Genomic DNA, 13,544 nt, shown 5'->3' on the forward strand with positions numbered 1-13,544 from the left:
CCTCACTTAGGAAATACATATTTGAAGTATCACTTTGCAAATAAGCTAATCTTGGTGCTGTGCCCTTAGGATGAAGGGAATATGTTTTTATCTGAGCACAAGAATTAATAGGCTTTCAGCATTCTGTATGTAACACTGTAGAGAAGGAAGGAGAGCGGAGATTAAGGGATATACAAAATCACAGAATTAAAGAATGGTTTGGGTTGGAAGGGACCTTAAAGCCCATCCAGTGCCACCCCCTGCCATGGCAGGGACACCTTCCACTGTCCCAGAGTGCCCCAAGCCCCAATGTCCAGCCTGGCCTTGGGCACTGCCAGGGATCCAGGGCCAGCCACAGCTGCTCTGGGCACCCTGTGCCAGGGCCTGCCCACCCTCCCAGGGAAGAATTATTTTTTAGTAACTTGCTTCAGCTTCTCTTCTGAAGAATAAAAATATTTCGGTGAGACTGAAAATTTTTGCAGAACCATTTTGGATGAAAGGAACAAGTTATGATTTTTGTACTTTCTGCTCTTCAGTGCATAAAAAATACAACATAAAGAAGTTAGACAAGAAAAAGAAATATGAGCAGAATTAACTGTTGTACACAATATTTTTGACTAATCTTTGCCTTTAAAAACATAACCTGGGAAAACACGAGACCGAGAACTTTTCAATACATCATCAGTTCTTTATTGTCCTAATTTTGCTTAATTAAAAAAAAAAAATGTTAGCCTAACAGTGACTAGTTGTGAACCAATGTTTTTTTCTTTGCCCTTAAACCTCAGCAGGGACTGTCTGGAAATCACCAGGGAATGCTCAAAATCTGGAGGAAAGACAGGAACACCAAACAGAGAATCTTTTGGCTTTAAAGGTTTCTCTTCCGTTTAGACTTTCCACTTTCTATCCAATTCTCACTTGAGATATACACACAACAGAGCATTGCAGAAATATATGTAAAAGTAGCACTTTTAACTCTCTTTTTGACAAGCAAGTGCAGAAATTCTTTTCATACCTGATGGACCTGAGTCCTGCCCTGAGGATGTGCAGGGCTAGAGAATGGAAGTGGAGGTTGGCTGAACCCATTGCTGAAGCAGCCAGAGTGGAAACTCCTTTATCTGGAAACGTTTGGGAATCTTCCTGTCTCTGGGATGAGGTTGTTATGTAAAAGCATGGAAAGAAAGTGATAAAAGTGCCCTGAGTCTGCAGCGCTGCGGGGGGTACACGAGACAGTGAAACGAGTGGTGGGGAGAGGACTTTTCCCAGGCAGTGAAAGGCAGCAAGAGGAGCTGAGGCTTCACAAAGCTCTGGGGGAGCACGACCACCTTTGCTGCAGCTGGCCCAGAACCAGGCTGTGTCCCCACCCTGAGCACACGGTGCAGCTGCAGTGGCAGGAGGGCAGTGCCAGCCCACCCCTGTGCAGTGCTCAGTCTCCTCCAACCTCAGGAACAAGTCAGCAGTGCTCAGAAATGTGCTGCAAGTCCCACTGTGTAGGAGCCACTCAACCAAAGCAGTCATTCAGAAAGTGCTGTGTGTTAAACCTGACAATGTGGTAAAAACCAATGGAAATCACAAAGCCATGCTTCACCAGAACTCCAGCGCTAGCAGCTCCTGGACAACTTGGAGAAGAGAAATGTCCAAATCCTCTGGGTGACCCTGACAGCACTTCATGACAAGGCATTTTGTCAAGAATAAAAATTCAAAGTCCACATTTTTTTCCAATCAGCTCAACTAGTTCTGTTTAGACAAAAATATCCAAAACTTTGCAATTTTGTCATTTCGTAGATATTCTCTTTATTTTTCTCTTAGCTTCATCTCTTGCTGATTATTTAATTAAATTAGCTCATAAGCTGTGACAGTTTGATTCCTATTAGAGGCTGTAGTGAATTTGTTCAGACACTGACAGCAACACCCAGGATCCTGTGCTTGCTGAATTCCTACAAACACACCTGCATTTGTGCCTTTTCCGCAGAGATGTCATATGCCAAGTACAAATTTCAGGATAGTTTACACCAAAATGGTTCATCCAGCAGCCAGGCTTTCTCACCCTGGAGTTCCCAGTTCTCACTCTAAAGGAATTTTTAAAAATAGCCTCACATTTACCTCTTTCTATCCTCTGACAGGCCAGGTTGGACGGGGCTTGGAGCAACCTGGTCTAGTGGAAGGTGTCCCTGCCCATGGTAGAAGGGTGGAATTGGATGGGCTTTAAGGTTCCTTCCATCCCAAACCATTTCATGATTCTACGATGGGAACTAACTCAAGATGGACAACTTAAAGTCATCATTCTGCAAGTTCACATTAAATCTTTAAAATTCACTAAATAAACACAACTTGCCCTTATTAAAAGTTAACATTTAGGACCGATTGTTTCCTGCTTGGAAAGAGCAGAAAGTATTTTTATTTCAATCAGTATTTTAATAATATATTAACAGAGAACGACCAGACATTTGAGAAGTCCCCTGTTTATATTTTGCTTTTGGATAGGGAAAATATGATTGCCTAGTCATAGCATATCAACAAGACACCAGAGGATGCCAAGCTAGGAAGAACAGTTGCTTGACAGTTGTTCCTAGATGTTTAACAGAAAGGTCCATGTTGCAAGACATTTGGAACAGACTGATGCTTTGCAAACAAAAATATCTTTTATCTCTCAAATTACCTCACATTTACAGCAAAGCCATGCCTAAATCATCAGGACAGGGAACTGTCAGCCTGTTGGAACTTGGCTATGCATGAAACCGAATGTTTGCCTTGTTCTGCCTTTCTAGAAACTGCGACTCCAAGAACTAAAGCTCCCTAAAACTGCATCCCATAGAAAGAGAGGCCAAAAAATCAAAAGGTCCTGTTGTAGTGTTTGCTCTGCTACTGCCCTGCAGAGCAGGCTGCACTGAAGAAGTCTTTAATGACTCATCTTAACAATGTTAATATCAAATCTTAACTTAAATTCTTCCTAACTTGGTGTTGAGGTGAGTCCTCCTGACAGGAGGGGACAGCCGGGGGGGTCGGGCTCTGCTCCCAGGGAACAGGGACAGGAGAGGGAACAGCCTCAGGCTGGGCCAGGGGAGGCTCAGGGTGGATTTTGGGGAAATTCCTTCCTGGAATTTGTTGTCCAGCCCTGGCACAGCTGCCCAGGGCAGTGGTGGAGTCCCCACCCCTGGAGGGGTTTAACAGCCCTGTGGATGTGGCACCTGGGAACATGGGGCAGTGGTGGCCTTGGCAGTGATGGAGAACAGTTGGACTCAGTGATCTCAGGGGGTTTTTCCAACCTTAATTATTCTGTGATTCGAAGGCTGCATGAGCAGCCTAAGCTTGGTGAGACTGAAGCTGTGCACTGCTTTGGTCAGCTTTTTTTTGTTTCAAATCATAATTTTAAACATACTGGAGGGTGCGTGCAGCATCTTTCATCTACAGGCAATTATTTTATCTAATGACACACAGCGATACCAGAGGTCCCATAAACAAATGGCAGCACCCCAAGTTCAGTTTCACAGAAGCCCAAGATTTTGGAGTGAACTATGACTGAAAACGGATTGGACAGACACTCACACACTTCAGAAAGCTCGGAAACCCTTCCTGCCTGTGTCCCTCACTTTGAACTGTCTCCTGCGCAGCACTCGCAGGGTTCACAAGGCCACACATCACCTTCCTCTTCCTCTTCTTCCTCCACATCCCCGGCCGTTTCAGCGTTATCCATTAACACACCTGAGTAACCCCAGCCCTTGCCAGCCTGACCTGGCTTCTCACTACACCGAAATATGTGTTTATTTTGTTCGGTGGCTGCTGAGATATCGTGGCACATCACACACAGCCCCGGTTGTTAATTCACCAAGGATTCCTGGCAGTTGGTGTGTGGATGGGGAAGGCTTTGATGTCCCTGTTTGTGCTGGGTTCAGACCCATTTCGGCAGATACTGATTACCTCAGGTTGAACATGTTGGCAACGAGGGCTTTATGTTCCTGTAGTGCTAACACTTCCCTCCATGCTTAATAACCAGGAGAGTTCAGTGCCCCTCACTGGGGTGGCCAGGCTGATGTGACACTAGCCACGAGTGTCCCAGCAGCTTGTTACTTAATAAATATTATTTATAAATAATGATTTATCTTTTAACTGTACAGAGGGGAATTCTGCTGTGGTATTTTTCCTGCTCGGGACAAGAAGCCAACAGGTCACACCCATGTCCCAGCAGTCAGCCTTCCTCTGCCTCTCCAGATGACATTGGGACTGCTAAAGATGGAAGTTAGTAATAAATGGCCTTTTCTTGCAAAAATGCTGGTCATGACTAATATTGAGCAGTGTTGCTGTGGCAGAGCACCCACCACAGCTGGGAGCAGCCCCTCCAGCCAGTGTCCTGCCACAGGCAGTCCCAGTGTGACCAGCCTGTCACACCTGTGGTGGGCAGCAGGTCAGATGCTGGCCAGCCACGGTTCATGTGACTGTTTGATCACAGATCAGCTTGGGCTGGGCTGGAGCCCTGCCGAGGGTCAGTGGAGTCTCATCCTCGGGTCAGCAGTCAGGGATTCTCTCTGAGGGTCAGCAGCTGCCTGAGGGAATTCCTGAAAGCCGAGCCCTCGCCTCTCTGGGGCAGTGACTGCACATTCCATAGAGAGGCTAACCCTCTAAACTCTTCATAATTCTCATGTCAGTTGGGTAGTACCAATTCCATTTTACATCGCAAATCTGTATTCAGGTGTTTGCAGGGCCATAATTTCACTGATTTATCTGGTTTCTAGAAATAATCTCATTTGAACACCTTCTTTGCCTCAGTTTTACAATCTCCGGCAAAAGCAGCCTCCTGAGCTGACCTCATGTGACTGTGAGGAACAATGGTTCATGTTTCAATGTGACAAACTGTCCTGTTCCCACATTTCTGATATGAGGCTTTTAGGTATCACCTGTCTGACAGGAACACCTGAGCCAAACTGAGGGAGTTGTTTACCAGGGATCTGCTGAATTTCAGTATCCTTGGATCTTTGAACTGAGGACAGGCTTTCCAGGAGATTCTCTCTGGCTCCATCACAAACTATAACTGACCTGCAGCACCATCCAGCTGACAAAGCATAACTCTCCCACCCACTACTCGCACAGAGCAACCACCCGCACACCCACCTGGAGCAGGTGGTAGGAAAACATCAGTGAGGAGCGAGGGGATCATAGAATCAAATAATGGTTTGGTTGGAAGGACCTTGAAGCTCATCCAGTGCCACCCCCTGCCATGGGCAGGGACACCTTCCACCATCCCAGGTTGCTCCAAGCCCCGTCCAGCCTGGCCTTGAACACTGCCAGGCATCCAGGGGCAGCGACAGCTCTTCTGGGCATCCTCTCTCAGGGCCTCCCCACCCCACAGGGAACAATTCCTTCCCAATATCCCATCCATCCCTGCCCTCTGGCAGTGGGAAGGCAATCCCTGTGTTCTGTCCCTTCATCCCTTGTCCAAAGTCCCTCTCTTGGAGCTCCTTTAGACACTGGGAGGGGCTCTATGGTCTCCCTGGAGTCTTCTCCAGGTGAACACTCCCAACTCTCTCAGCTGTTCCTCATAGCAGGGAATCCTGCCTAACAATGCTTCCTTAGAAAGAAAACAACTCCTTGAGTCCTTATAGGAGAGGCTGGAAGGCCCTGCTTATCCTGGGAAGGACATCCTGCAGGTTTGTTTGGAAGAGGGCAGAGGTGTTCTGTTCCCTACCTGAGATTCTGATTGTGAGAAGGGGTATTAAATCCCTAGCACGCCTTAATCAGTGGAAAAGGTGGTGAGTAACAGCAGCTTGAAATCCCCTGGGCAAGCAGAACTTCCCACAGAGGAAAGAAGGAGCCAAACCCAGCAGCACTAATATAGAGATTTTATTTTGACTGTATCGAGTTGTACAGCACATTTTGTTTGTCACAATGCCGTCAAACTGACTGGAGTTTTTGGCCAGCACATTGTGACGCTGAAACTCACAAGAGCTAAAAGCAGTTTGGACTAATGGCCTGAATGGGAGGGCCAGCTGTACCTGGTTTCTGGCTTCCTCATCACTTGCAGTCATTCCAACACGTGCAAAACAGGAGCAAATCCAAGTTTCTTCTGCCAGGCCAATGGTCACGCTTCCATGTCCGGCAACGACTGCAAGGTACAAGGCAGGGGAGAATCTGAAGCAAGGTGCCTTCTCTTCCCAGAGCCAAGTTGGTTGTTCCCAGTATGGAAAAGAAGCAGAGTCAAAGTAAGTACAGGGTCTTCAGATGAGCTTCACTTACACATCAGGATTTACAAAACCAGAGGCTGACAAGTCAAAGTGCAGGAAAGGGTCCTTATTTCATTCCTTCTGATGGAGATGACAAACCATTACTGAAAGATGTGGGAGATCACAACAGTGTCAAGTCCTTTGCCTAGTTAGCAGACCAAGGTCTTCCCTGCCAAATACTGAGTCTCAGCTCCTGAAGTGCAGAATATATTGGAAAGAAAACCTACATTTCTGCAAAGAAATGCCCCACTTTCAAACTCTTCTTCCTGACTGGTATCCACAGATGCCTTACAGAGGAGGTAGGATGGATGCTCCCCAAGGGATCTAGGGATTACAAGCCCACTGAAGCCCATTTTATAAACCATTCTTCCTTTCTAAACCCAGTTCTTTGTCCTTAGGATGAGTTGGGATTCCCGCTCTCTAGTTTAAAGGAGAAGCAGAGAGGCATTTACAAGTTGGCAACTCTGAACTTTGACCGCTGTACAGGAGACAAAAATAAGAAGTCAAATTCAAGAGGCATTTCAGGTAGCACTGGGGCAAGTCAGAGATTGTTTCCACCACTGAACAAATGCCACATGTTATGGTTATCACTGTAGCTGTACATCCTAAAGTGAAAAGCACAGACCGTAGTGTCTATGTCACCCAGTGTCCTTCCCCACCCCCGTTTTGGTATCGATGCTTCATTCTCCCTTCTTCGGGTTACATTAAGTGCACAGAAATATATAGCAGCATTTGGACTGAAACCCTCACATACACCAGACAGCACATTCCAGGAGGTAAAACAACACATTATGGCCTATACCCTCAAGGTATCAAGTTTTCAGGATAAAGAGCAGTAGGAAGTGGAGAGCTGAGGGCAGAAAAGGGGAGGAGGAGCAACACAGGAACATGAGTTCTGTTTCCATGCCAGGAGAGGATCAGGGTGCCATTCCTGTGTTAGCACCAGGCTGTGACACTACCGCAGACAAAGCAGACGGGCAGAGCAGAAGTGAAAAGCCAATCTCCCATCTCCCCATGGTGCTGGGGGCAGGGACAAAGTCCAGTGTGACACTGATCCCAGCAGAGCCTGAAAATGGGCACAATCTGCTCATCCCTTTTCAGCTGGAATTAATTTCTCTTCAGAGCCCGAGAGAAAATCAATTAGTGATGGCTAGTGAGTCTTGTTCACCAAGCTGATCCCAAATCACACTCATGGGAAGAACATCTACAGAACTGCTCCAGGCTGAGGCCCTTCCAATGCCCACGGTACCATCCAGAGCTTGCCCTCTTCCTTCTCGCACAGCAGCCTGCCTTTGGAGGGGGAGGTGGTTCTAAACATGCCTTTCTATTGCTTTGGGGGGACTTTGCACAGGCAAAGAGCTGTGAAAACGTTGCTTTCCAGCCCACAAAAGGAAGGGGTTGCGATCTTCTCTCAGCTCTAGGCCATCAGGGCTACAACACATGGGCCCACCAGCTCTGAGGTGGGGACACAGCAAACTCTGATCTGAGCTCCTCTGCTCCAGCCCAGCAGTGAGGCTGCTGCAGACAATGCATTCCAGCTTGGTGTTCAAGTGCTGCACCAAAGGCCTTCACAGTTACCCTGGAGGCAGAGTCACCCTTCAAACCCACGAGAGAAAAGGCTGGGCTTAGACAGGTCCCTTGTCTGGCATTCAGCTGGAAGCTGTGGCAATGGGTTTCTTCATATGTTGGCTCATGAGCTCCCTGGCACGAGACACTTGGATATGGTCATAACAGGAGTTACAAACGAGGACAGGGTCGTACAACTGCTGATCAGGGATGGGCAGCTTCAGATGGCAGCAGGTAGCACAGAACACATTCCCACAGTTCCTGTCAAGGAGCAAGAAAACCAGTGAGAAGAGAGCTGGAACCACCACAGCAGAACTTCAGCAAGCACAAAGGGTCCAGGTCAGGGCAAAGCACCAGCCTGACTGAGGATTGTAAATGTGTTTCTTATACTGTGGTCAGCAGTGCAAGCAAACTGCTAGTGCTGACAGGGACTCACTGCTGTCCCAGAAAGGGATCAAAGGCCTTGGAAAAATAGAAACAAGAACAATGTAGAATGGAACTCTGCAGGGAGCTGATGAGGCCGGGCATGTAGTGGAAAGACCTAAAAGCTTCTCCTGGGAGCTGGAGGGAACAGACCTGGCAAAGGGGCATTTTGTGACACCAGACTGATGGGAGGAAGGGCTAAGAGTGCTGACATTTTTACCTGCAGTGGTGCCTCCGCTTGGCCAGCCAGAACTCACAGTCGCAGTTGAAGCAGTGTGAGGCCATGTGGTCTGGGACCCACCGCGTGACCTAGGGCAGACACCAGTCAGCTCCCATCTGTAACCCCCCAGTGACAGCTCTGGGCAGGCTGGGAGTGCCTTTGTGCCACACCTCACAGTGAGCCTACCCCACCTGAGCCATTAGCAGCATGTGTCAAGGACATGCTCACTGCCTCACTTCCAGACCACTCTCTGCTGCTGTGCCCACCCAGGTCAGCTGCAATAAACATTCCCTCCCACTGCATCACAGCTCCACGATGGGACACACACCTCAGTTTCCTTCTTATCCACAGGTTCCCAGCTTGCTTCTGACAAACAGTCCTCACTGTGGTCAGAACAGAAATCCTCCGTGTCGCTACCGTCTGATTCCTTAAGACACGTCTGCAAAATGAGACCAGGTCACCAATCCCCTCTGCTGCTGGGCACGCACTCCAGGGCACGCCCTGCTCCGCACACTCTGTGCTGGTGAGGGGCACCCGGGTGGCTCCCGAGCCCCCAAACATGGAGCAAAGCATCCAAGAGTGTGTAGGAGTTTGTTCCTCGAGCAGCAGAGATACCTCTGGGTGGAGGAGGACATAGCCAGGACAGGGACGCAACTGACAGAGGAACAATTATTCCCACCCCCTCCCAAAGGTACGGAGAGCTGTGGGTGGGAGAGGGAGGTGTACAGGGGTACAGGGACCCAGCGTGGGGTGTGAGCGGCCTGTACTCACAAAGTCATCCTCATAGTCCATGGGGGGCTCGGCCGGAGGGGCACAGAAGTGGCGAATGTCCAGGCGCAGCTGCAGCTCCCGCACCTGCCGGCGCAGCTGCTCCACCTCCTGCTTGTAGCTGGCCTCGATCTGCCGCAGCCGGTGCTGGATCACATCCGTGGGGAAGGGCAGCCCGTCGTCGTCCAGGTAGAGAGGAGGCACAGGAGAAGGACATTTTGGCGGCAGGTGCTTGGGACCGGAGGCTTGTTTCAGGTGACAGGGCAGCCACAAACGGCTGGGCTTCCCAAAATGTGTGCTCACATGGCCAGTGCAGGCCGAGGACTTCCCATCTTCCCTGCCAGACCATGGGCCACTGAGGCACAAGCCTGGGGCCCGCAGGGGTTTGCTGCTCAGCCTCTTGCTGCAGCAGCCATAGGAAAGGAGGTGTCTGGGTGTGGCCTCCCCATTGGGGAGCGATGTCACCATGCCTTGAAAACTGTCCCAATTGCACCCCAGGAAGGAGAACTCACTGCTTTGGCTCTGGGAAATGGGCTTGCGCCATTGCTCCAGCAGGAGCCTCCCTGCCTGGCCAGGCTCCTCGAAGGGCATGCTCCGGCCAGCATCACCTCTGCCCTTGTCTGCATCTGGGCATGAGACACCCAGGGCAGGGCCTGGGATGTCCTGAGAAGGGGTGCCTGGTGCCAGTGACTCCTGTCTGGAAATGTCTGGGAGGGTGGTGATTCTTTTAGGACAGCCTTCTCTGTTGGACACAGTGCCAGCAGCCTTCAAAGGTTCCTGGGGACAGGTTTCCAAATGCCTTCCAGAACTGGTGGAAACCTTGTCACTGTTTTCCTGTCCAGAAGGATTTGGATCTGGACCTCTGCCACCCAGCTCCTCTGTGAGTGTTCCATTTCCCTCTTTTGCCTCCACAGGGACGCTGCTGGCTGGCACAGCAGACTGGCTGCCCAGCTGTCTGCTCGGCCCTTCATGCTCAGCACGGCTGCTACCTTGCAGGGGAAGGTTCTCCTCCTCCTCCTCCCTGGGCTGTGCCTCTCCTGTGGCCACTGCAGCGCCTTCAGCCCCCTCAGTGTTGGCATGCCGGGCTTCCAAGCCCACCCGCACCTCCTGACAGTGGTTGTTCAGGTTGGGGTCACTGGATGTGCGGGTCAGAGGGCTGCTGGAGTCACAGGCTGAGAGCAGGTCATCCATAGATCTTGTCTTTGGTAATCTATAACCCAAAAGCAAAGCAAATCTCACAATAAACCCCCCAAAACTTCCCTGGTTTCAGTGAAAACTGAGATAAGGGCAAAGAAATATTTCCTGTTGCAGCTCCAGGGGTTGGTGCAGAGGGGCAGTGCAGCTGCAGGAGCTGAAATGCACAACACCACAGTGTGGCCTCCTGCCTTTGGGGGTGCAGCAGGGACCTCAACTCCTTCTCTAAGTGGCTGGGACACTTCTACAGAGCTCTTGGTCCCACAAGGAAGATGAGAACAACAACAGAGGAACTACAAGAAGGGCAGGAAGATCTGTGGGTGTGCAACACCCTGAGCTTGAAGCTCTAAGCTGTTACCTGTCCAAACACCTGCCACTGAAGTCCTGGCTCTGAGATCCGGGGGGCATGTAGATGTCCATGTCCTCCTGTCCCAGAGGATGCGGCGAGGAGGCCGGGAGGTACACGGCGGTCCAGAGGTGCAGGGCGCGCACGTGGCACACGGGATGCAGCACCTGCGACACCACCCATGTCAGAGCCCAATGCCTCGGAAACCCCTTCAGCCCCTCCCCAGGGCCTGCCAGGGGAAAAGCCTGGAAAGCGGGGCCAGGAGCTCTACCGACCTGCTCGGATCCGGGCATATAGAGCAGGTTGTGGAAGTTCTTGTTGCCAGCCCGCAGCAGGGACCACACGGAGCACGTGCGCTTGTAGATGTTGTGCATCTCGCGCTCGCAGGGGCTGTTCCCCAGGAAGGTCCCGTAGAGGCAGGAATACGTGTGCTGCACCAGCTTCACCTGTGGCATGGAGGGGGAGCCACACTCAGAGCCACGGGTAAAGGGGGCTCCTGCCTACAGGAGACATGTCTTCCCCTCCTCTGGGATGGCTCATGCACTACCTATCCTGGGTGACCTCACTGCTGTCCTTGCTTCCATACTGGGCAGGACAGGGATCACATCAATTGCAGGGAAAATAACACTTAGCTGATACCAAACCCATCCCTCTAGAATCAAATGACTCTCTAGAACCCCGTCCTGCATTTTTTGGTAAGACAGAGATTAATTTTTTTCCCCTATTTTATTTTTTAAAAAATATTTCAGACCCATATAGTTCTGAGATATGCAAATCAAACGAGTGCTGCTGCTGGCATCTGAATTCCCTGGGGTGGAAAGGGACTGGACAAGAGATTCAGGAAAACCAGAGTATATAAACCCTCTACCACCCCTTCACGGGAGAACAGATTTAAACTAAAAGAAAACAAATTTAGGTGAGATGTTACAGAGAAATGGTTCCCTGTGAGGGTGGTGAGGCCCTGGACCAAGCTGCCCAGAGAAGCTGTGGCTGTCCTATCCCTGTGTCCAAGGCCAGGCTGGACAGAGCAATCTGGGGTAGTGGAAGGTGTCCCTGCCCATGGCAGGGGACAGATGGAACGAGATGCACTTGAAGTTCCCTCCCAACCCAAATCATTCTGGGATTCTGTGATCACATCACAATGTCCCAGGTTCTGCAGACCTCTTTTCTTTCAACTCCAGTACCGTAAAACAACACAACCTTCCCTCTGTCTCTGCTCACATGTATTTCTTACCAGAAAAGCTTCATTAAATTCGAAGAGGCAGGGAAATTGCTTCAGAAGCTGATGAACAGCATCCAGCCACTGGAGAAAAACTGGGCACTGCTCATTCTGATCCTCCACCTTTTCCTGGTGTCCACAGCGATCCCCAAACTTGTGACCAAAGTCCAGCCAGTCCGATTCAACGAGCACCTGGAAGCCCTGTGATTAAAAGAAAAAATAACTGCAGGGACTTTGCTGAGGACATGTGGCAGGACAAAGCAAGCCCCATCCACCAGGAAAGGCTGGGAAGGAGGCTGCTGCGGTGCCTGGTTTGGGAGCAAAGCTCCCAGGGTTGGAGGTTTCAGACACAAACTAACAGTTGTTATGTCTATGCAGTAACCAGCTCAGAGAATTCAGAGGAGGGAAGCAGCTGAACTTTGAGCATAAGATGGTATTTCCTACAGCACTTCCCCAGGCTGGGCAGAGGAGCGAGGAACAGATCACCCAAAACAGGCAGGAAGAGAACAGGGAAAACTCAACACCCACCACAGCAGCTCAGAAACACCACTAAGCTTATTCCCAAATGCAGTGCTGCTCTTTTCCACGGGGATTCCAAGATAAAAGCTGACTTTGAACAGACATGAACTGCATCAGAGCACAATCCTACCTCCATGGTCCTGTAGTAAGGGTCCAGGAGAATCTTTGCCAGTGCCACAATCTGTGGAGTCCTGTCCCAGCCGTCGGAGCAGTGAACCAGCACCGGACGCCCTTCTCTGTCCACGGCACTGGAGACCAGCACTGCTGCCTTCAGCATGACAGACAGATGCTGAAGCCACTTCGTGCTCTCCAGGGCTGAAAGCCAGCTGCAAAGGGGAAAAAAGGCAAGAATGATTGCTTAGCTCTCCACTGAAGAAAAAAACTCAACATTTTAACTTCAGTTTTCTTGGAGTCCTCAGCAAAAATCAGTCTTTGCTAAAACATGTCCCAGAGGAGCCAGGGAGCCTGGAAAGAAGGGCAAAGAATGCAACCCCAAATTTAATTTTTCTCAAAAACACCCACATTTTAGAAACCCCCAGAGGATGCACACAACCAAGTGACACTGAGACAGTGCCACAATCCCTTCTGGATTAATGGATCTAAATTAGCAGCATTCAAGCACTGGGAGCACTTTCCCATCCCTCCATTTTCTCAGTTAGAAGCCTGGGATAAAAAAAAAGGAAAAGGGAGTGGAACCCTCCCTCCCAAAGGTCACTGACAGATATGGCATCAAACTCAGCTAGAGAAGAGTCACTCACTTGCTGGGGTCTGGCACTTGGCTGCAGACAGCACGCAGATACTGGAAGCTGTTCCGGATGGAGTGGATGTTGGCCATGCCCATGAACACGACCTCACAGTTGGGGTAATACTCTGATACGAGAGAGGAACATTTAGAGAGAGCTACAGCAGCTACAGAACATTCTGAGCTGGAAGGGACCCACAAGGGTCATCGAATCCAACTCTGCTGCTACTGCAGCAACTGCCTCCACACCCCAGTGCAGCCACCCCTCACGCACCACTCCTGGTGTTCATGGAGTCACTAAGGTTGGGAAAAACCTCCAAGGTCATTGAGTCCAACCATTTCCCAGCACTGCCAAG

At 50.1% G+C, this 13,544-nt stretch overlaps 1 protein-coding gene across 3 annotated transcripts in view; it reads right to left on the reverse strand.

Annotated features, from left to right (window-relative positions):
- Positions 1-5,796: 5,796 nt before the first annotated feature.
- Positions 5,797-13,544, reverse strand: part of MTMR4 (myotubularin related protein 4) — a 56,326-nt gene continuing 48,578 nt past the window's right edge. For all 3 annotated transcript variants that reach the window (XM_068210089.1, XM_068210088.1, XM_068210090.1), the window contains 9 exons: positions 13,205-13,316; positions 12,577-12,772; positions 11,943-12,128; positions 10,984-11,154; positions 10,721-10,875; positions 9,172-10,378; positions 8,729-8,839; positions 8,401-8,489; positions 5,797-8,018 (listed from right to left, as the gene is read on the reverse strand). In XM_068210089.1, the coding sequence (XP_068066190.1) occupies positions 7,841-8,018; positions 8,401-8,489; positions 8,729-8,839; positions 9,172-10,378; positions 10,721-10,875; positions 10,984-11,154; positions 11,943-12,128; positions 12,577-12,772; positions 13,205-13,316 (2,405 nt within the window). In that variant the 3' untranslated portion in view covers positions 5,797-7,840. The remainder of the gene's footprint in view (positions 8,019-8,400; positions 8,490-8,728; positions 8,840-9,171; positions 10,379-10,720; positions 10,876-10,983; positions 11,155-11,942; positions 12,129-12,576; positions 12,773-13,204; positions 13,317-13,544) is intronic.

The sequence above is a fragment of the Anomalospiza imberbis genome, chromosome 20, assembly GCF_031753505.1.
Source record: "Anomalospiza imberbis isolate Cuckoo-Finch-1a 21T00152 chromosome 20, ASM3175350v1, whole genome shotgun sequence".
Taxonomy (NCBI): domain Eukaryota; kingdom Metazoa; phylum Chordata; class Aves; order Passeriformes; family Viduidae; genus Anomalospiza; species Anomalospiza imberbis.